We start from the raw sequence: 23641 nt of genomic DNA, 5'->3' as shown, positions 1-23641 counted from the left end.
AGAGTAAGTTCAGATCATAATGCGATTTTTTATTTTTTGTGGAAAGTGTGTGTGATCGTGTCCTCTTATGTGTATTGAAATGATACTCCGAAAGAAAGTGCAGTAGTGTTTATTTTAACTCCTCATGTATAATTTAGATATTTGATCTATATTTAGAGAAAATGTTGCTACTGTTTAGTATCAGTATAGATGAATCGTGAAATGAGATACTTGTGAGAAGCTCATTGTCAATTAAGAAAGTATTTGTATTCGCTATTTGAATATTTAGTGGATTCAATAAACAATGCACATTTTTCTTGATCTAAGAGTAGATTTCATTAACTTCATCACTTTTGAGAAAAATCAATTTAGAGATGCTTTAGATGCCATTATGTGTTTGCTTCACAGACCCGAGTTTCTTGTGATACTCTTCTTCTATTTTTTTTTCAAATGTTTTAATGAAAATAATCCTTTCTCTGTTGTTTAAAGTTGATAAGGAAAATGTTAAACCTCCTGTGATGGAAGGACTTGAAGATCTAGTCGCAGTAAGCACTGCTTTACTTTGTGCTTTATTATTATTAGATTAGATAATACTGTTTCTAATGATTCTTTACCTTTTTTTTTTCAGAAAACAATGAGATTAATAAACGGTTAGATATATAATTTTATAAGTACCAAGAAGCATAGTTATCTTCTTGAAGTGGTTGAGATACCAGTATGAGCCCTGGGAGATCACTTGAATAAAGTGTATAAGTCTCAAGAATTGACGAACGTAGCATCAAAGCCGGAGGAGCCGCCTGTGACGGACCTTCGTTTGAAAGGGTCAACATCGTTGCTCAGAAATTAGTCAAGAAGAAATCAAGAATAGAATGAATCGAAAGAATCGATTAAAAAAAAGGAGAAATCTAAGTGGTTATGATGTTTATGATGAGTACAAGAGAGGATCGTGGCGAGAAAATTAGGAAATTTTCTCGGAAAGGGTTACCAAAGAGGGAAAAAGGGGAAAAGCGTAAAATTTCTCATCTGATACCATATTACAATACAAAAGTAAAAAAGGAATGGTATTATGTATTGTTATTTGGTTTACAAGAGTATATATACACTGGAGTACGAAAGTAATACATAACAAAGTATATTAGATATAATAGATTCCGATAAATGAAACTGCCATTTGAGTTCCATCTTTTATTTATTTTTTCTTTCAATGAACAGCTGGTTTCGCTTGCACAAGCAGGGTACGAACTGAACTCAGATACACTTAAAACTGAGAGTAAGTTCAGATCATAATGCGATTTTTTATTTTTCGTGGAAAGTGTGTGTGATCGTATCCTCTTATGTGTATTGAAATGATACTCCGAAAGAAAGTGCAGTAGTGTTTATTTTAACTCCTCATGTATAATTTAGATATTTGATCTATATTTAGAGAAAATGTTGGTACTGTTTAGTATTAGTATTGATGAATCGTGAAATGAGATACTTGTGAGAAGCTCATTGTCAATTAAGAAAGTATTTATATTCACTATTTGAATATTTAGTGGATTCAATAAACAATGCACATTTTTCTTGATCTAAGAGTAGATTTCATTAACTTCATCACTTTTGAGAAAAATCAATTTAGAGATGCTTTAGATGCCATTATGTGTTTGCTTCACAGACCCGAGTTTCTTGTGATACTCTTCTTCTATTTTTTTTCAAATGTTTGAATGGAAATAATCCTTTCTGTATTGTTTAAAGTTGATAAGGAAAATGTTAAACCTCCTGTGATGGAAGGACTTGAAGATCTAGTCGCAGTAAGCACTGCTTTACTTCGTGCTTTATTATTATTAGATTAGATAATACTGTTTCTAATGATTCTTTACTTTTTTTTTTTTTTTGCAGAAAACAATGAGATTAATAAACGGTTAGATATATAATTTTATAAGTTTTGTTTATTCAGGAATTACCTGGGTTTAATTATATGCGGCTAAATGATTTTACCGATGATTTGTAGGGCCCGCTCAGCCTCAATCAATTCCAAAAAACCCGTGGTTTACTTCAAAATCAAAATCTTCAAAGATAGTGAGTCTTGCCATGAATTCCATCTTGCGAAAATTTCATATTATGAATTCTATCTAGTTCAATTGGTTGTTGGCAATAGATCATGGATGGATCCAAAATCCATTATTTTAGAGATGAACAGATCATTTCTCTTCATTTGATAGTATATTTCTTCTATAATTGGGAGTTGAGAGATCCTCCAAACTATTTATTCAAGTAACGATTTCATTATAATGAAGTGATTGCATTATACTTCAAGTCCAACGAGCATGCTCTGGAACACATTCACAATGATTGTATATAGTGAATCCATGTTTGTTGTTTTTCTTGCATGAAGATGAAAAATTGATGCCGGGTTTTGATATTGATGAAGTAGCAGTGGAGCTCTGCTTCCATGGTTTTGCTCAATTTTATTTGTTGCAAAGTGTACAGTAGTCATAATAACTTCTCGTTTTTTGTAGTTACCTCTCAATTCTGTTACATCAATAGTTGATGGCTTGAAGAAATTGTACGTTGAGAGATTAAAGCCATTGGAAGTCACTTATCGGTATAATGATTTTGCATCTCCATTGTTGGTAAGTTGCATCTGTGCACCCTCTATGTAAATTTGATGCTAAAATTTGTCTACACATCTATTAGCATTATAATTGCAACTACCCTGGTTATCATTTGTTGCTGTTGTGCATATATGTGTTGATAATAAAATCAAGATTATACGTGTTTACAGACCAACAATGATTTTGATGCTAAACCCATGGTCATGCTTCTCGGTCAACATTCAACAGGAAAAACAACATTCATAAATCATTTTTTAAGAAATGATTATCCAGGTTGGTTTAGTTCTACATGATGTAATGCCTACATTGTTATTCCTTCATTCATAGAATTGATAGAGGAAAATATATTACTGTACTAGTGTTGATACCATGTTTTTTTTTTTTTTTGTCAAAGTGGGTATCACACAACACACCCACACTACACACACTCACCCACACAACATTTAAGGGTTCATATTCAACACTTAAAGTATCTTAACCAGTTGAGCTTACCATGCTAAAGTATCTTTCTTTGTTCAGGAGCACATGTTGGACCAGAGCCCACAACTGAGAGATTCATTGTTGTCATGGTATAAAATGCTTAATTTTGTTCTTGTATCTTCTTTAGAAGTTGTTATGAAGTCTGAATAAATAAAAAAAGGCTGTTTTCTTTTATCATGATGACACAACAATTCAACAAAGTTATTTGTTACTTCTAAATTGTCAACACAGCCATTTCCTTTTATCCAAGCTTGGGATTGGTTATGTTAAGCTTTGTGCATAACATAGGCTGAATTTATTTAAGCTTTTCTTGTGTTAATGGAGCTTCTAATTGACATTTGACCCTTCCTCAAGTCACATTAATCTGATTATATTCTGATTCTTATGACGACTTCAGAGTCGTCTTTGCATCTTATTCCCGAGCCAAATTAATGATCTACACAGAGATTGCACGTGGAAAACTAGCTGTTTAATCTGTAGTGTAGGATTCCACCATCACTAACTACATTTTTGGTATCAAGACATCAGTTTCCGTATAAGCTTATTAGAGAGAAGATGCTAAACGGGAATAACATCGGAATTTTGATTATCCTCACAACGTAGGTTGGCATGAGGCAGCGGATCCATTGACAACCTGTTGAGACAGGTTCTGTGGAAGGAACAATCATGAGCACATTATCATGTCGACGCACAACTCTCATCACACTTACGGTGCTACCTTCTTTGATGTACCTATGCAGCATAAACCCCGACTTCGATTTTAAAAATTCCAAAAGCAATTAAAAGGAAATTTTAACATATACAGGAGCACAGTGAAAATAGTAAGTCATGGGAAAATGTAGTTAGTGCATACCCTTCCTTGAGGCGCATTATAGGGTCATCGTTAGAGCGTTTGCGGTCCCCAAGCCAGCCTAAGAAGTTCGGCGATAACTCTCTGTTGTCCTTTGTTACATCAACTACAGTAGTTGGTTCCACAAAGGGAGCAACCTTGGCACCATAGCCTGCTTTCACTAGCGCTCTTAACCCAGACTGGAAGTCTGCTACATATTTCTGCACACCAGATATAATAAATGTAAGAAGGAAACACCTTATCTGGTCATCAAAAAGCCAGAAACTACCAGAATATAAGATTCAATCAATTTACTGATGTTGAAGAAACAGAAAGCGAGAGAGTTTCCAAGACAATCCTGAAGGTGTACGAGAACCCCATCTCGGAGAGAAAGCGAGTTTGCGATAGACTTAGTGCCGGAAGCCGAAATAGTTTTGATTGTACTACAACTTAAGACACCATTATAATCGATAGAACCTAGGATCGAGTTGAAAGGAGTATTAGAAGAGAAAAATGTTCGACTAAGTGTTTTCTTGTGAGAAGCACCGGTTATGCCAGTGACGAAGGAAGAGAACAGCAGAAGGCTTTATGCGAGGGGGGAGTGTTACAACGAAATCTGCGCGACCCAACTTAGCCTTTCTTTTGTAACTTACATTGGGAATTCTATTATAAATTCCTACTTGAATTTTCAACAAATTAACACACAGAAGACTTTCGATAATCAACTTATCACAATTCACTATAACAACCAATCGCAATATCAACTTTGTCAAATCGTTTATGTACCATGGTGAAACCCAACTTAGCAATCCAAATATTCCCATAATCATTGCTCAAGCTCATTTCAATACCATAATTGACTATTCGGTATCACTCTCATTCCTAATCCTTAGTTCACATTTTCATCTACTTATAAAAGCTCTTTCAGCTTTTAGAGTTGACTATTCCTTTAAATTACTCAACTTCTATATGCCTTAACCGCACATTTTAACCACACATTTTAAATGCAACCGTAGTCTTTATTTGTAAACACCCCATGTGCATTTCACATAGAAATACAATCATGTAATTGTTCTCAATTCACATGCAGTCACCTTCCATCATAATCAATCACGAATTCAACCCTTACAATGCCATCAAACCAACTAGAATCAATCTTATCATAATCAAACATACTTGTTATCACCCACAATTTCCAACTTCATCAATTCCCATCAAGTGGTCATACAAAACATCTGTGGTTTATTGCAAATATTTCACAAGCTTCTTGGCATTCTTAATGAATTGATCCTCCTTTCAATGCTACTTTTTACTTGTATGAGCCTGAACTTATCTTGGTATAATCATCTAAATTCTTGAATCTTAAGGGCGTGCTACAAGTGGAGTTGCTCCCCTTTTGCAAACTTGCGTCCTCTTTGACATTAGCTGAGACATACTCAATTGGATATGCCTTGTTCTCCCTATGGCGACTTTAATTTGAACCATTTTCTTGAAATGCACCTTGAATTCTCCTCCTTATGCATTTCATTATTCATCTGCCACTTTTATTTAATTACTATACCAGACATCTTTCTGAATTTTCGCGAACACCGGTCGTATTGATCGTTCACCTTTCGAGCTTAACATCTGTTTAAGAATCGGTTCGAATCTGAATTGGTATCACGTATCACCTCTAGTTGTAACCGTCGAGATATTGGTCCCTTAGAGCAAGACTCCTAAACGCGGGAGATGAAGCCTGTATATGTGCGATATCAAGAGGAGTTTTAGAGCCTTAATTTTTGCCGACCGTATTACCTGAAGTTACATTGACACGCCAGGGTGCACCATGTGTGTGGATGCTTAAAGGCGAAGCAAACTTTTGAATCTTGAGAAGGAGATTAATCTCGGTACCAGTACTCGTGACACTTGAACCTCATAAACCATTATAAACTACTGCAGTACAATATCAAAGGGGTTTGAATGCACGTGGAGGCAACATCGTAAAGTGATGACAAGCGCCCTCAGTAAGATGACCCTGATTTATTGCTGTATATTATTGTATTTTTTAAAAGATTTTTTAGCACTCATTGTTCATATACATTTTTGTAATTATTTTTATTAATGTATATTTATAATAAAGATAAGTTTTTAAAATAATATAATTATACATTATTCATGAGTTAATTGTAATATAATTAGAATAAATTCATTTAAAAGAAAAAAAATTATATGTAATCTTCATAAATTACAGTAGTTTTTTTATTTTTATGTTTGATACCCATATATAGCCTCCAATCTCAGCCCCATTCATACACAAACTGTATACAATTTTTTTTGATAGAGCAATTTTAATTTTTTCTTTTATTTTCTTTCGCGTATATTTTCTTTTTCCTTTAAATAGTGATATTTTTTATTTTGTTTTAAGTACACTTTTTTTAAGAATTGCATTACTAATCTAAAATACAAAAAGAAAAAAAAGGTGATGCAATATATCCAAGAAAAAAAATTAAATATCAGAAAAAAGAAATGTTATATTAAAATATTTAAAAATAACATATCCAATAAAAATAGTCGTAATATATAAATTGAGACAACAATTTAAATTTAAATTAATGTAAAACAAATTTAATCAAATACCAATATTAAAACTAAATTACTTAAATAATATTTAATCTATTATAGTCCTTAGACACGTATAGATTAGAGTCATTCTTGTAACGACAACCAACTGAAATATCAGAAGTTTGGACATTTAGAATTCGTGCAAATTCAGACCATCATCTTGTTAAATAAGCTTCATCATCCGCTATCCATGCAATACGGCAAGGTATAGAATTGCCACATCGAGAACCTAAACTGACTTTTATTCCCTTCAATGGCATTGCATTGATGTAAAAGAAGGCCGATAATTTCAGAAAAAAAATCACAATATGTTATTAAATTATTTTAATAACGAAAAACTTAAAATAAGAAAATTTAAATATATTACCAATCGTTGAAATTGTATATCTAAGTTTGACACGAATTTAGCAAAATTGAACTTAAATTGAGGGAATTCAATCTCATTATGTGCTCCACTTCGAAGATCTCCTGACAGTCTGGCAGACATAGAAAACATGGAGGCACTACCATATTGCAACATATTTTCAAGACAACACTTTAAAAAAGTTGCCTAAAATAAAAATAGACAACACTTTATACTAATTGCTAATAAATAGATCTATTACAACATATTTTTAACCAACATATTATAAGTGATGTCTTAGATAAATTAAAAGACACTTAACAAGCGTTGCTCTATCAAAATATATGAAGACAATTATTATAAAGTCAATAGGCTACATTTTATAAGTGTTGTCTTTAAATTTATTTTAAACTTCACCTCCTAAGTGTTGCCTAAAATTTTTAATACCTCTCTCAGAAATAAATCTTATAATTGGTATAGCTTTGCTTCCCAGTTTCCAGTTTTTCATCGATTTTGAAATAAAACGAATTCAACTTAACAGAAAATAATAGAAGTATTTCTCAAACCAGAACGGGCAAGGAAAGGGGCTAGGTTTAGGGTTCTACATTGTATGGGAAAAAGTGAGCACGGCGATGGGGAGAGACACGGATTGTGACGAAGAGAACGAGAGAAAGGGAGATCCGTCATCGAAGGAGGAAGAAGAGAAAGATGGAGAAGGCGACAATGGAGAGAGAAGTCGCCACCACCGCTTCTTGCACCTCTAGAGCTATCTCTGCCTTGCGCTGCTGTTGTCGTTTCTACCTTACGCCGCCCCGGATCCGCCGTTGCTGTAATCCCTCTTCTCTGCCTTGCGCTGCCTGAGCTGTCTCTGGTCGTCGTCGGCTCGTCAATGCCTCATATCCTCGCTCCTCTGCTTGAGCCGTCTCTGCTGTAATCCTCACTGCTCGCTGCAATCATGTCTCAGGTTGGGGTTTTTTCTCCTCCGTAATCTTAGGAAGCTAATTCTATTCTCAGATTGGGAAAATTGAGGAATGTGTTTAGGATGTATATATGTTCTTTGAGAGGGTCAAGTGTATGTGCTTAGTGAATATGCTTTTTCGAGTCGCTAGCTGCTATGCTTTGAGGTTCGAGGCCTAAACATGTACAGAAACAATTATATGTACTGTATATTTTTCCTTTTCTTTCTATTTTCACTTTCATCATCATGATGTGTGTCTTTTCTGAGTTTCTTGTGCTGAATTTTTAGTGTTTTTCCTAACTTGTGGTTAGTACGGGAAACCGCAAAAGCTTTCAGAGTTGCTGATACTCCTACCAAAGTTTTCTTTCTTCTGATGGAAAACAATGAGGAGATTCTTCCATTTTGCACACAGATTCTCGAGTTTCAGGCTCAGAGATATTAATTTCTTAAATTCAAATTAAGTAATATACATATAGTGGTCTAATTTTGTTGGCAATTAACTTAATTAAACATAACTTGCATAAAAAATGTATTGCTTTTCTAATGTAACAGTATAGCTTTAAGATAATACTGTTATAGTGAAGAGATTTTATGCTTCTCAATAATAAAAACTATGGCCAGCAAATATCTGTGCTTCATAGGCGAACAACTATGGCCAGCAAATATTACCATTTGTAGAAATTGCATTGTTTTCCAACTGTTTTTAAACATTTTAGAAAGAAACAAGAATAGATCCTTCATCCTTCTGAAAGAGAAATCTTACCTATCTTCCCTATGTGTTAATTTGTGTGAACAAGAAGTGTTTAATATAAATATAAAGGTAATTATATGGTAGATATGCTAATTTCTAAATTTTATATTTTAAATTCTAAATTAAAATATTTATAAATATATTAAAATACTAATATATGTGTAGTGGTGTAGTTGATAGTTCTATGAATAATCCATATTTTCGGTAAATAATTGTTTCGGTGCCTGCTAATTTTTTGTCTGAAGGTATGAAGAATTTCTGCAGAAACCGCATATGAATGATGAAAATGCATTGGACCACCAAGCACATGAGAGTGTGGTGTTCGGTGCAAAGTGCCAATATAAAAAATCGGAAGCACAATCAGTGCTTTTCATGTTTTTATCAAGCAAAATACAAGTTGTTAAGGTGTTAGAATAATTTGAATCATCGCTTGCATTATATGGGACTTTATTGGATTCAAAAACTTGGTTCTGCTAATCAAAATAATAATTAAGCAATTAGAAATGAAATTAAAGTTTGAAGTATGAAAATGAAAAAAGAAAGGTTAGTTTGGGCTGAAGTTAAAGAATCGGTGGCGTGGTAGTAATGGTGGTAGAAAATAATAATAGTGGTAATGATAATAGTAAAGTAGTGGTTATAGAAAGGTAAAATTAACATTTAGTTTAAATTATTGTGTCTTGTGTATTATTATTAAATATAATAAAAAATTTATGTATCTTTATGTTTTTGTTTCTATTTATTTAGATATGAAAGACACTAACCAAACATTATCTTAGTTCTTCGAAAAAAATAAATATTTACAGATGAGACCTTATACAAATGGTAAATTTGTTAACTTTCATGTAACTACATTTGGGTTCGAGACATCGATTTAACTCTTATAGTAGAATATATAGAAATTAGAATATATGAATTCATATAATTGTGTGTATGTGTGGATGGATGTGCGAATTTATAATGTATGTGTATGATTGGTAGTTGTCTAATTTATTTGAAAAAACAATTTATTTTAAATTTTTATAAGTTAGTTTTATTAAATTTATAATCAAATTTTTATAAATTTTTTATTAACTGTTGATTTTAATTAATATATATTATATATATTTTTTATAATTCAGATCAACGGTTAAAACAATTGGAATACCAACACTTGAAACTCTTCCTATGTATTACTATCAAGGTTCTGAAAACCGAACCGGTCATCGAACCGTTCTGGGTACTGGTTCACTGGTTTATAGGTTCAACCGGTTTGACCGTGGTTGAACCGTAAAAACCGTTTTATAATAAAATAATAATTAAAATATAAATAAGCACATGAAAATATAATTATAGTCTAATCTAAACTTTAAAATATCATTCAAATTAAAAGTACTACATAAACCAAATGTTATAATCTCATTCAAATACAAATTCAAAGTTCAAAAGTCAACAAACAACCAATCAAACATAACATAGCAGCATCAAAACGATCCAAGTTTGTCATCAATCATCAAAATCCTCCATAATTTGCTGCAGATTTGCCTCATTGAATTGTCACAAGTGCAAATAAATAAATGGAGATGCTCAACAACAATGAAACCTTCATTTCCACTACATTAATTATTCTTACAAAATTCAAAACTAGTGGTACAATTTCTTATAAAAGAAATGTCACAAGTGCAAATAAATAAATGGAGATGCTCAACAACAACTGGCACACAATTAAAAAAGAAGACTCAATGAATTGAATAACTGAACATAATATAATGTAGCCATTCTTATCTTTAATTTGTCGATCCAACCACAATTTTAATTTTCTCTTAGTCCTCACTCTGTTCTACACTGAGAAAATGAGAAGCATTATTTCAAAACTTGTTCTTATTATTTTTGTAACTGTAACACTTGATCATCATGTTGTGGAATGCCGCACTCTTAACACTCTGAACAAGTACAACATCTCAGGTTCAAAAAATTCTTTGTTCACAAAATCATCACAAAATCAGTTCATATTTCATCACAGTTTCATGACTTTCATCACAGTCTAGCAGTTCACAGTGTCACAAAATCAAAGATCACAAAACCATGTCACAAAATCAGAGTTTACAAGATCAGACTTCACAAAATCATGTCACATAATCAGAGTTAACAAAATCAGATTTCACAAAATCATGTCACAAAATCAAAATTCAGTTCACAAAATGAGTTCAGAAAATCAAAGTTCACAGTTTCAGAATTCAGAGTTCATCATGTCACAAAATCAAAGAGCTACTCAATGAACAGAGTTCACAATATCAGATTTCATCACAGCATCAGAGACTCAGAGTTCATCACAGTATTCACACTTCACAGTATTCAGATTTCAGAGTTCATCACAGTTTTCAGAGTTCATCAAAGTATCACAGTATCACAGTATTCAGAGTTCATCACAGCTACTCAATGAACAATAATAAGTTCATAACTAAAATTTCAATTACCTGGAACTCGAAGGCTTTCTCTCAGAGCTCGAAAGGAACCTTCAGGCTTCAACGCGAAGTCGAGTGGTGACGGAGAGTGGGAGAGTGTCAGTTCATCATAGCACAGTTCATCAGAATCAATGAAATCAAAAAATAAATTCAGAACAGTTTCAGAATCAAAATCAGAGTTCAGTTCATCAGTTTAGTTCATCAGAATCAATGAAATCACAAAATAAATTCATAACAGTTTCAGTTTTCAGAGCACAGTTTCATCAGAATCGGATTGCATCACAAAATCATGTTCATAACCTAATTAAAAATTACCTGGAAATGAGGAAATCTGTTGCTTTCTCTCAGAGCTTGAAGGACAATGCTTCAACGCTTCAACGCTTCTCTACTGCTTTCTCAGAGGCAGAGCTCGACGGAGGTGACATGCGAAGTGGCTGAGGGCGTGAGTGCGACGGCGGTGAGGGCGTGAGTGCGATGGCGGTGACTGCGTTGAGGGCCTCCTGGAGTCTGGAGTTGACAACTGGGTGGTGAGTGCGGTGAGTGCGGTGACTGGGTGGTGTTCTGTTCTTTGGGAGGCTGGAGGAACGAGGAGGAAGTGGAGGCTGGAGGAACGAGGAGGAGGAAGTGGAGCTGTGGAGGCTGCGAAGTGCGAAGTGCCCTCTCGCGAAGGAGAAAGGGAATTAGGGTTCCCTCAGCAGCACAAAACGGCGCCGTGTTGCTGCAATGTTAAAAAACCGGCCGGGTCCCGGTTCGGTTCGACCGACCGGTAACCGGCCGGTTCGTCGGTTTAAGTTCGGTTTTCAAATACTGCAGTTTTTGTTATTGCCCGAACCGTAACAGTGACCGGTTCACGGTTCGACCGATTCGACCGGCCAGTTCGAACCGGTTTTCAGAACATTGCATGGTATCAAATAGTGCCCAAGATCCATGGAGCCAGAAATTATCAACAATAATCCATCATCTGCTGCTGCTGCTACTCAAGCATCACCCTCTGCGTCAATTCTAAAGCCCCTTTCTGTTTCTTTACCAGAAAAACTCAATGATGATAATTTTCTCACCTGGCGCCATTCAGCTATTCTTACAATTTCAGGTCAAGAACTTCAAGATCATCTGGATCAACAGAAGATTCCAACAAGATACGCATCAGCTGCTGATGAAAAGGCACAAAATGAAACAAAGACATATAAAGAATGGAGGCTTGATGACTACAATGTCTCTTCCTGGCTTTACTCATTCCTGGATCCCTCGTTCAAACATCGAGTTCTTGGTTGTATTTTTGCACATGACATTTGGAGCCGACTTCACACCCACTTTGCATCACAAACAAAAGCTCGTATTAGGCAACTTCAACTGCAATTGAAATGGATCAAGAAGACTGGTCCAGCATCAGATTATCTTCTTCAAATAAAAAAAGTGGTGGATGCACTCGTCACTGTTGGAGCTCCTCTAACTGATGCAGAATACACCAATATCATTTTAGATGGATTAAATGAAGATTATCAGTCATTCTTGACATATGTCACTGCCAAAGATCCACCCTATTCCATTCCAGACCTTGAAGCTCTCTTGATGGCTCAAGAAGACATTGTGGAGAGGTTCAAGAAACCAGAACCCTCAATGATACAGGTCAATTTTACTCAATCCCAACCTTCTACTCAGACTAATTTTGATTCTGCCTATGCAAGAAACACACCGCCTACACCTAATAAAGGCACTTATGGTCGACGAGGGCGTGGAGGAAGAATAAATCGTGGAGGAAGAGGTTCTTGGAACTCAAATCGGCCACAATGTCAAATTTGTGGCAAGTTGGGGGCATATTGCTAGTTACTATTATTTTAGATTTGACCAACAATTTCAACATGCACAACAAAATTCACCCACCTCTTCGATGCACAATGCACTCCCTCCACCTCCCTCATTCCATAATCCCAAAGCAATGCTTGCTACACCTGCTACAATTGCTGATCCATCTTGGTATGCTGATTCTGGCGCTTCTCATCACTGTACTCCTGATCTGTCAAATCTACAACAAGCACAAGAATATCATGGACAAGATCAAGTTTATATTGGTAATGGTTCAGGTATTAAAATTCAGCATATTGGTAATTCATATTTGCATCATAAACCAACAGATAAAAGATATTATTTGTATGATTTACTGTATGTTCCCTCAATTGCACATAATCTTGTTAGTGTATCCAAATTTGCTAGAGATAACAATGTGTATTTTTCGTTTTGGGCTGATGTTTGTTTTGTGAAATCTTAGGCTACCAAGGAAGTGTTTCTCCAAGGCACAGCAATTAATGGAATGTATCGTTTTGAAAAAGTGACTCTTCCTAAATCAGACTTTAGACAATTTAATACTCAAATTTTTGTTGCTCAAACCTTGACATTGGATGTTTACCACAAAAGATTTGGTCATCCAGCCTTACCAATTGTAAAGTCTATTGTAACTAATTGTTCGTTACCTCTGAATAATAAAAATGCTTCTGATTCTAGTGTATGTGAACATTGCTGCTTAGCAAAATCTCATAGGTTACCTTACTCTCCATCTAATACTACTTATGATTGTCCTTTATCATTGATTGTTTCTGATATTTGGGGGCCATCCCCAATCACTGCTCATACAGGTGTTAGATATTATGCTTCATTCATTGATGTGTATTCAAGACACACTACAATATATTTTTTAACAAACAAGTCACAAGTTTTTAGTGTTTTTAAATTGTACAAAACCCAGATGGAAAAACAGTTAGGATACTCTATTAAAGCACTTCAAACTGATAATGCTAGAGAATATCTATCTCACACATTTATTGAATTTTTACAACAAGAAGGAATTATTCATAGACTCACTTGTCCCCATACCCCTCAACAGAATGGATTAGCAGAAAGAAAAAATAGGCATATAGTCGAAACTGCTTTAGCTTTATTATCTACTGCTACACTTCCTTTAACTCTATGGAATGAGGCTTTTGCAACCTTGGTATATTTGATAAATCGCATGCCTTCATCTGTTACAGGTTATAAATCACCTTTTGAACTATTATATCATCATAAACCTGATTATACTTTCTTGAAAATCTTTGGATGTTTATGTTTTCCTCACACGAGACCATACACTGCTCATAAATTGGAATACAGATCTAAACCCTGTTTATTTTTAGGTTATGCTTTGAATCAAAAAGGATATAGGTGGAAAAATAATTGTCTCTAGAAATGTAGTGTTTCATGAACATCAATTTTCATCTCACTCTTTTTTTTCTATTACTATTAATGAAACTTGCACTAGCAATGCTACTGCTTTAGATTTTTTACCTCAGATTGCATCCATTCATCCCTCTTCTGTTGATCCTTCATCTTCAATGCCCAACATCAATTCTGGTGATACATATCATAGTGAGGAACATGAACAAATACATCCAATGCAGACAGCTTCACAGGCTAATGGGACAGCAACTTCTACCCAAGATCTCATATCGATTACTTCTACTCACATTGATTTGCCTTTTTCCTCAAACCCCCCATCTACAACCACTCTTTCAGAAAATATTCATCCAATGCAGACAAGGTCCAAGACAGGTAATAGAACTCCAAAAGCTCTTTAGGTAGCAAAATTCTCAGTCTCTTCTAATTTTGATTTATTGCCTAAAAGTATTCAAAGTGCTCTCCACAATCCCTTATGGAGAGATGCTATGCTCACAGAATATAAAGCATTATTATATCATGATACATGGTCCTTAGTTGAATTACCTAAAAATGAAAAAGTAGTTGGTTGTAAGTGGATATTTACTGTTAAAAAGAATGCAAAAGGTGAGATCATAAGACATAAAGCTAGGTTGGTTGCAAAAGGTTTTCTTCAAACTGCTGGAATTGATTTTGATCAAATTTTTTCACCTGTTATAAAACCAGTTATAATTAGGATGGTTTTAACCATTGCTTTATCAAAAGGTTGGACAATTCAACAATATGATTTTCACAATGCATTTTTAAATGGAACTCTTCATGAAACTGTGTTTATGTCCCAACCTCCAGGTTTCTGTCACTCTAATCCTAAACTTGTATGCAAATTAAATAAAGCCATCTTTGGCCTTAAACAAGCCCCAAGGGCTTGGTACTTAACAATTACTTCCACCCTTCAATCTTTTGGCTTTACAGTAACAAAATCTGATCCTTCCCTGTTTACTAGATATACTTCTAATTTTACTATTTATGTTCTTATTTATGTTGATGATATGCTTGTCACTGGAGATAACGAATCTGAAATAAAAACTGTTCTTAGCAAACTTCATTTTACCTTTTTATTGAAAGATTTAGGTGAGCTCAACTTTTTCTTAGGTATAGAAGTTATAACACATTCCTCTTCCTTAATTTCTTTGAACCAAACTAAATATATACATAACCTTCTAACACGTGCTGGTATGAATGAATCCAAACCAAGTATGACTCCAATGATAAGCTCTCTTAGATTGATTGCCAATGCTGGAACTCCTTTTGAAAATCCAACTTTATATCCCTCCATAATGGGCGGGTTGCAGTATGCAACAATTACACGACCTGATATCAGTTTTTCAGTGAACAAACTGAGTCAATTTATGTCCAACCCCTGCCAAGAATATTGGGTTGCAGTTAAACGAGTCCTGAGATACTTGGTAGGTACTGCTGAGCTCAAATTGCAATTTCATAGATGCACTGATTTACGTTTTTCTGCTTTTTCAGACTCAGATTGGACAAGTGATCTTGATGATAGAAAATCTACAACTGAATTTTGTGTGTACTATGATTCAAATCTGGTGTCTTGGAAAAGCAGCAAACAACCCACGGTCAGTCGAAGCTCAACTGAGGCTGAATATAGAGCCCTGGCAGCAGTGTTCATGGAACTCATTTGGATTCAAAATCTTCTGGCTGAATTGCATCGGCCTTGCCCAGCTTCCCCCACTGTATTTTGTGACAATATTTTAGCTGTGCTACTTGTATATAATCCAATCCTACATAATCGGACTAAACACTTTGAGTTAGATCTCTACTTTGTTCGGGACAAGGTGATCAAAGGCTCGCTGTCACACATATTCCATCAACTGAACAAGTGGCAGATGTGTTAATAAAGCCTCTGTCATTAGCCAGCTTTGACAAGTTTAAAAGCAAACTCAGGTTGACATTCAAACCACCATGAGTTTGTGGGGGGATAATAGCATATATAAAAGAAAATAATTAACCACATTAGTTACTTTTGAAACTAGAGTTAGTAGCTTCTAGAGTTCATGTATAAATAAAACTCTTTAATTTACTGTAGATGTGAGATAGTAATAGTTAACATTCATTTTCTTCTTCTTTCTTCATTGTTCTCTACTTTGGATAGACTTTATTTCTCACACTAATTATATTTTGAATTATATATTTTTTAAAAAGAATATTTTATTAATTTTAATATTTTAATATAAAATATTTAATTATAAAATTAAAATAATATAAAAAAATATAAAATCTAATTATAATTTCGGCAAACCTTAAATAATTAAACATTTTCTATAAGTAAAAATCATAAGCCACCCAATTTAAGAAGCAGACCCATTGGGAGGTTATCGAGGTAAGAAACACCCAAAACCACCATAATCATAAATTCTCTGACACACTAATGTAATTTAATGACTAATTCCAGCACTATTGGATACACTATAAAATTTGCCCGACATCACAACTATATTATCTATATATTAAAATTAGTTATTAAAATTATTATTTTATACCCCATTCTTACCATGAGTACAGAAACGAGGATAAATAAATAAATTTTCATTTTTAAAATTTATACCTAATTCTAAAATAAAATATTTCTCATTTTAGCTTTGCTTATATTTATTATTAATACATACATTTAATAAAAAAATAAATAATAGGCATCATAATCTACTAAATATAAATGGGATTAATGGAATATAAAAGAATTATTATGCAAATTTTCTTCAAATATTATATATAACCTATAAAAAATATACTTTAAATTTAAACTCAAAATTCATTTGTTAAAATATTAGACATTTACCATCTTGATTAACCTATAAAAAGCATACTTTTGGTATTTCTAAAACTCAAACCCAAAACTTCTTGGTTATAATTATCATACGTATTTAATTTATATAAAAAAAATTAATAAACACACATATTAATACACTAGTAAATTATAACTTGGATACCTAAAAAGTAGTTCATGAACAATATGAACAAGCAATGTCAAACATAAAAAATACCCTTATTGGGGATGTAAATTCAATGGTTATTTGGTATTTTAAGCAGGGCAAAATATCACATCTTATTATATGAATAGATACCTTGTACTGTAGAAATATAAAGGATTCCAACAACCAAAAAAGTCCATATTCACATTTTTTTTTTTCCTTTTGGTGATTGATAGAGTCTTGATTGGCCTAGAGAGATTAATATCCAAGACCAAATTCATATCTACTAAAGCTATTTACTACTCATAATAGATGATATTAGAGGAGAGTTGGATTCTATGTACAAAACTAACTAATCTTGGTGGCATGAGATTATTTTGCCTCCCCCTACTTCTAGATATTAGTTTTTTGGTCAGAAAGATCCCATAGTAACAGGCTCAGTCTTCTTCTAAGCTCTAAAATTCTGAATAGAAGCCAGCCATCGATCCATGTAGTTCATTCCAGCTGCATATCCAAACATTATCATTAGACAGTTTACAAACATTACCATTAATTGAAATGGCAGGTCTTAAATTGATAAATCAAGCTTGGACAAGGACAATACAAAGATACAACAAAGTGACATTGTTCTACTTACAATGTCTGATTGATATTTTAGTAAAGGCACCATCTACTGAGATTGGATTCTATTTCTTAGCAAGTTACTTCTATTGAATCACCAAAGAAAGTCATCAATTGCTTGACTGCACAGTTTATATGGTATAGAATTTGGAACATTAGATTAGATAGTAATGTTAAATTCAGTGCAAAATTTTTCTCAGCATTATAATTGCTTAGCTACATGTGCCTCATTGTCATTAGAGAAAAGTCACAAACACTAACAATAACAATGATAATTATGACATACATTTCTTCATCAGAATCATCATCATCAAGGCTAAATCCAAATCATCAATTATAGATTGTTCTCAACCACATAATTTACAACGGAACTCATAAAACACCTCAACAAATAATCTCTGTCCTCAAAGAACCAGCATAATAAAAGGAGTCACAATCCAATAACAACTTTAACAGAGTAAACCACCAACAATTTAGCAGCCAAAAGATTGGATCACTAACAATTTAGCCCCAAAAGAACCAAAGAAATTACTGGTACTTAAAAGATGTTCTCTGTTCTATACATCCCCAAAATGTTATCTCAATTTTGGGGCTAAATTGTCATCACCTCAATGTTTTTGGGACTAAAATGTTAGGCAGTGCAATGAACTTGAAAGAGAACAATACTATACAATACAAGTTGAAATCAAATTATACAATTGAAGTAAATCTTACCAGATGAAAACTCATTTGGGAGGTCATTGATGACACTCAAAAGCTCATTATTGGAACCCTCAACCTCCTTGCATCCAGGTCTATAGCAAGGAACAAGCACAGCAAAACTATTATCGGATTCATCATCGAAGCTCTGAAAACTGGATCCATGAGGCTCCAACCACCCAATGGACCAATCAGAGTCATCAGATTCAGAGCCAGACAAGCACCCACCACCACCATCAGAAGGAACCAACACAACATCATCATCAATATCGTTAGCATGGTCATCATCATGATGATCCCTTATCCTTCTATCTTCTCTGCTCTGCCATTTCCTCTTAACCTTGTTCCTGTGAGATGATGGAGCTACCTTTGTTCCCTTCACCAAAGGGAACTTCATCACAGCCTCTCTTTCCTTCATTGGAAAGCCCCATTCAGTGGATGATGATGATGAGCCATTGATAGAAACTGGCTCTTTCTCTTTCTTGCCACCCCATAACCACCATGACAAACGTGTCAAAGAGACAGCCATAAAGGGTTACACTTCACACAACTGAGTTGAAGAAGCTCTCTCTCTTTAGAATCCAATGAATTGTGAAAGAAACAAGTGAAAATTTTTTAGTGTGGACAGCCAGTGGTTCCTGCCTGTTGCAGTAACCACTCTAGATTAGGAAATGATTCAATTCAATTTCACCAACAAAAGAAAAAGAAAATCCAAATGAAAAAAAATATAAAAAAATGGGGCATTAATAAATATAAATAAATAAATTCAATCCAGCAAAGTCATTAACGAAAAATATCTGATAAATGCCATAAGTTTTTTTTTTTTAAGATACTACAAAAAAAAGGCAATAACATGAATGCAACAGAAGCAGTAAATTCCTCAAGGTTTCCTCAAATATCAAACCCAAATCAACAAGTTGAAGAACTTAGCATGAATTAACTGATCTATTGCCCAATTTGGAATGTCAACAAAAAAAAAAATACAGTATATTTTTTCCCTTTATTCAATGATTTTAATAAGCCAAATTCATCAAATTTCCAAACATAAGTCTCAAACACAAGCATCCCCAGAAATGCACAAAAAAGTTCATTATTCGTATTCCAAAAGAACAAATTTTTATCCTTTTTTATCAATCCCAAAGTACCAACATGTAAATAATTATCATCCCACAATCAACCCCAAAATCATACACGCAATGACACATTCATAAATCACAATCACTCCACTGAATGCAAAATCCAGAAGAAGCCTAAATAGAACCCATTAGATATTTAGCAAGTTAAGAACTTTGGAATAAAGACCTTCGCTTTGGGGTCAAAATCGGGAATTCACCCTCACTCAAGTAAGACCCAAGTGTCACCGCCTCACCGGAACATCCCAAATTCCTCGCCGGAAAAAAAAAAGAACCGCAAGAGTAATGATGATGAATTGATGATCGGAGCCAAAAAAAGAAAAAGAAAGAAAGAAAGAATAAAAAAACAAAAACTCCGGCGACAATGCGGTGACTCAGTGAGTCAAATTCCGAACCCTAACTCGCCAATTATGGAACTACCACTCTCTGTATCCTGTTCCTGATTCTGTTTCTGGGTGCAGTGACGCAGACCCACCACACTCTAACTCCGTCTTCATCTGAATTTATAGAAAGCTGGTTCTGTTGTTTTGTTGCGCCTTTTCAATCGAACGGTTGAGATTGCACCGGATCATTGATCATGTGGGGGCAGGTACAGGAGATTACCGTATGAGGCTATTAACGGTGTTTTGTGGTGTTTTTTTTCAAAAGAAATGATGAGAATATCTGGGACGTTGATTTCTGATAAGAGAGATCATTACCGCCCTAATTTGCTGACGTGGTTGACCACAAACCCAATCATGGGATGCCTGTGCGCTCCATTTTGTTGACACGTGTAATAATGATGTTCAGAAAATGTTAATTTAAAAGTTAAAAGACCAAATCAGTTTTAAATCATTAAGGTGCACTTGATTTCACGTAAAATTTAATAGTTAAGAATCGTTAGATAAAAATTTAATTAAATTAGTTAAATTATTTATAGTTTTAAATTATTAACTTTACATAAATTTAACCTGAATTTTCACCATACAATATATATACACTTGGTTACCATAAATAATTTTCAAAAGGGAATACTTTTGTTTCTAATCAACATTTTAAACTTTAAATAAAAAGTTATAGCAATTAAAAAGAAACTACTTTCTAATTTTTATATCAACTTCTTTTAATTCATTTTTTAATTAACGTTATATTAGGTATGAAGTGACTTTTTTTTTTAATTTCTAGTTAGTACTATTATGATGATGATTATCAAAGGAATAAGGAATTCCTAGTTACTTATTGGAAAACACCAGGAAAAGTTTCTTTCATTAGATTAATTACAATAAAATTCTTATTTATTCTATGCTGTAAAATATTTGGCTCTTTATTATATTTATTTACTATTTATTATTTTCTCTATTATTTTTTTATTTTATTAAATTTTATTTTTGGATTTTTCGAAAATTTATTAAGATTTGTTCTTAGGTAGATTTATAATTCAAAAAGTTTAAATTTTACCGTTCTATCTAAAGTCAAATTTATAGTATTAATCACATCATTGTAGGTGATAATTGTCACATATTTTTCAACAAATTATAGTTCAAATAGTATAATTTTAAAAATATTTTTTAAATTTTGATATATTCTCCGGACATAAATTATATTATTAAAAAAATGTTTTCCAATTGCAATCATTAAGTTGAAAAATTTAACAAGAGTACAATATTTTCAGATCTTATAAAAGATAAAAACTCAACATATGGATAAATGAATGAAAAACAAAAATTCACTAAATGTGATTTTTGAGTTATTGATAAAGATAACTTGTATTTTGGAAGTTGTTGCATTAGACAAATCATTTTCATTATTGCTAAGAAACACCGAGGTAATTGATCCCAAAACTAACACGAAAATATTGATTGAAGTTGTTCATCAATTTTCTACGGCCTAACTGAAAATGAAAGTGGGTGTACATGGAGTAATCAATACTCAAAAGAATATTAGGATAAGTAATCTCCAAAACATGGCACACAAATAAGGACGACAAGTGTTATATTAACGTACCAAAAAAAATGTAAAGATGTTTTTGACATCCATCCATTTTGTTTTTTAGAACAACCTCCTCCAATAATTATTTGACTTTTGCACCCTTCGCCTCTATCCTTCTTTTTAAAAATTAAGAACATTACCATTTGGGTAACGTTATTTGCCTCTCATGATGCCAGCATTCAAATCAATCAATTGCAACAATATAAAATTTTAATACATATGCTAAGTATATTAAAAAAAAAAAGTAAATTTGACTGTCATAAATTTGAATGTCATTCAATTAAATTTATATAGTTAAATATTTTTTAATTAATAAATTTAAAAATAAATTATTTTTATTAATGTGATAATACATGATTGATTATTTATATAAAATTTTTATACCGATAGTATTTAAAAATTAAATTCATAGATATAATATTAGAAATAAAGGTGTTACTCGCTTTTGTTTGGAGATCATTATTCTATTCTAATTCTATTGGTGTAGTTATTGTCTCGATTTAATTATGGAAAAATATGAGGAGCCAATAGAATATTTATACAATATTTAATTATATACGATGTTGTAACTTTATTTCAAGTTTTACATTCGATTCAGGTAAAATAAATTAGTGTGCTTATTATAAAAAAGAGTTTGTTCACCATTGCTTCTTGTTCTATCAATTTATGTTGTAAATTTATCTCTTAATAGAAATGGCAAATATTTGTTTCTTCTTTATGGCGAATTCCGTTTTAAAAAACATCAAAAAATACAATTTGTCACGACAAATTATTTTTTAAACTTTTATTTTAAAAAATGCATTTTATCCTAGCGTATTGCTTTTTAATTTTTTTTACAAAATATAATTCACCCTAGTGAATTAGATATAAAATAAAAAAATATCATTAGAAAATTGCCTTTTTAGACATTAAAAAATGTTAATCCACTCCCAGCATTTTGTTAGTTTCGAATTCGCCTCTCATACTTTCATATAACACAAATAAAACCCATTTTTGATATTCACTCAATTTTGTACCATATAATTTTTTTCAAAAAATAATGTTGTTGTTCTTTTATATATTTTCTAAACTTTTTAACGAATAAAGAATGAAATACATATCAAATGAAAATAATAAGAAAAAATAATTATTCTCGGCATAATTGTACTTATATATATCCCAAATCATATATATTTTATGTATTGTCAAGATTAAATAGTTAATTTTATTGCTAATACACTCAAAATAATTTTACCCTCTATGAAGAGGAATTGCCATATATACAATGGGTTGGATCCAAAAGCATATAAATTTGTTATTATTGTGTGATTATTGTATAATTGTACAGTTTATTTGTGATTATCTGTATGCACAATAATTGTTATTAATAATATACAAATGAAAAACTGATGAAAAAAAGACAACGAGCTATAATTCAAATGATATGATTTCTTTATATTTATTTTGAAGTTATAAATTTGAGTCTCACTCTTAATTTTAGAAGAAAAAAAAAACTGAAAAAAAGAATTAACGTTTACTTTTTAGATATGAGTAAAATTATAGTGTAATATTTAGTTATTAAATTTTTTCAATATTAAAAAAAATTAGCCTTACAAGAAGAGAATTAAAATCATTTGCCAAAACATTGACTAAAGGCACCAAAGAATCCTGGCTTCATTAAAGAAGAATAATGCATACACTGTAAATTAAAGCATCTATGATTAATTTATTAAAAGAGGCCAGAGGGTGATAGGTTGAAAAGGAAAAAAGGAGAAAATTGCTATATATGAAATGAAATTAGCTTAATCATGACGATCACTCTTTGGGGAAGAGCACAATGAAGCTTTTGGCAGATTAAAAGGTCATATTCCCCTATTTTCATAGACCAAAAAAAAATGAAAAAGTCTATCATCATTCAATTACAAAATCAATCACGCATGTTATATTATATATAAGATAAGATTTAGTTAACTACTTTAACAATACAGTTAAGATTATTATTAATACAAGATTTTATTTTTTTATTTTAATAATATATAATAATTATATTAAAAATTAAATTTTATACATTTTTTATGATATTTTTTTA

At 32.5% G+C, this 23641-nt stretch overlaps 3 protein-coding genes and 1 long non-coding RNA gene across 6 annotated transcripts; 2 read left to right on the top strand and 2 right to left on the bottom strand.

Annotated features, from left to right (window-relative positions):
• Positions 1-1137: 1137 nt before the first annotated feature.
• Positions 1138-3148, top strand: LOC127747776 (EH domain-containing protein 1-like). Its single transcript, XM_052262419.1, has 7 exons — positions 1138-1249; positions 1714-1769; positions 1858-1879; positions 1970-2037; positions 2478-2591; positions 2744-2846; positions 3093-3148. The coding sequence occupies exons 1-7, from the start codon at positions 1138-1140 to the stop codon at positions 3146-3148; spliced, it is 531 nt and encodes a 176-aa protein (XP_052118379.1).
• Positions 3149-9757: 6609 nt separating this feature from the next.
• Positions 9758-11690, bottom strand: LOC110280860 (uncharacterized). The gene is made up of 2 exons (XR_008009679.1): positions 11292-11690; positions 9758-10356 (listed from the first exon to the last, which is right to left on the bottom strand). It is a non-coding gene; the product is annotated as an uncharacterized LOC110280860 (long non-coding RNA).
• A 213-nt stretch (positions 11691-11903) lies between these two features.
• On the top strand, positions 11904-12800 carry LOC107487032 (uncharacterized). Its single transcript, XM_016107613.1, has one exon. It carries the CDS (start codon positions 11904-11906, stop codon positions 12798-12800), a length of 897 nt encoding a protein of 298 aa, XP_015963099.1.
• A 4426-nt stretch (positions 12801-17226) lies between these two features.
• LOC107487253 (uncharacterized) lies at positions 17227-20070 on the bottom strand. 3 transcript variants are annotated; one of them, XR_001591753.3, is made up of 4 exons: positions 19775-20070; positions 18488-19114; positions 17790-17895; positions 17227-17656 (listed from the first exon to the last, which is right to left on the bottom strand). XR_001591753.3 is itself a non-coding variant. In XM_016107869.3 (3 exons), exons 2-3 carry the CDS (start codon positions 18999-19001, stop codon positions 17601-17603), a joined length of 570 nt encoding a protein of 189 aa, XP_015963355.1. In that variant the 5' UTR covers positions 19002-19114; positions 19775-20070; the 3' UTR covers positions 17227-17600. The 3 variants fall into 3 exon arrangements, 2 of the variants coding, with proteins under 2 accessions (XP_015963355.1, XP_052117244.1); XM_016107869.3 differs by lacking the exon at positions 17790-17895; XM_052261284.1 differs by lacking the exon at positions 17790-17895 and having other exon boundaries at positions 18488-19044.
• Between the last annotated feature and the right edge of the window lie 3571 nt (positions 20071-23641).

This window comes from Arachis duranensis, chromosome 5 (assembly GCF_000817695.3).
Source record: "Arachis duranensis cultivar V14167 chromosome 5, aradu.V14167.gnm2.J7QH, whole genome shotgun sequence".
NCBI classification, from domain to species: Eukaryota; Viridiplantae; Streptophyta; class Magnoliopsida; order Fabales; family Fabaceae; genus Arachis; species Arachis duranensis.
This window is presented reverse-complemented; position numbering and strand designations above follow the sequence as displayed.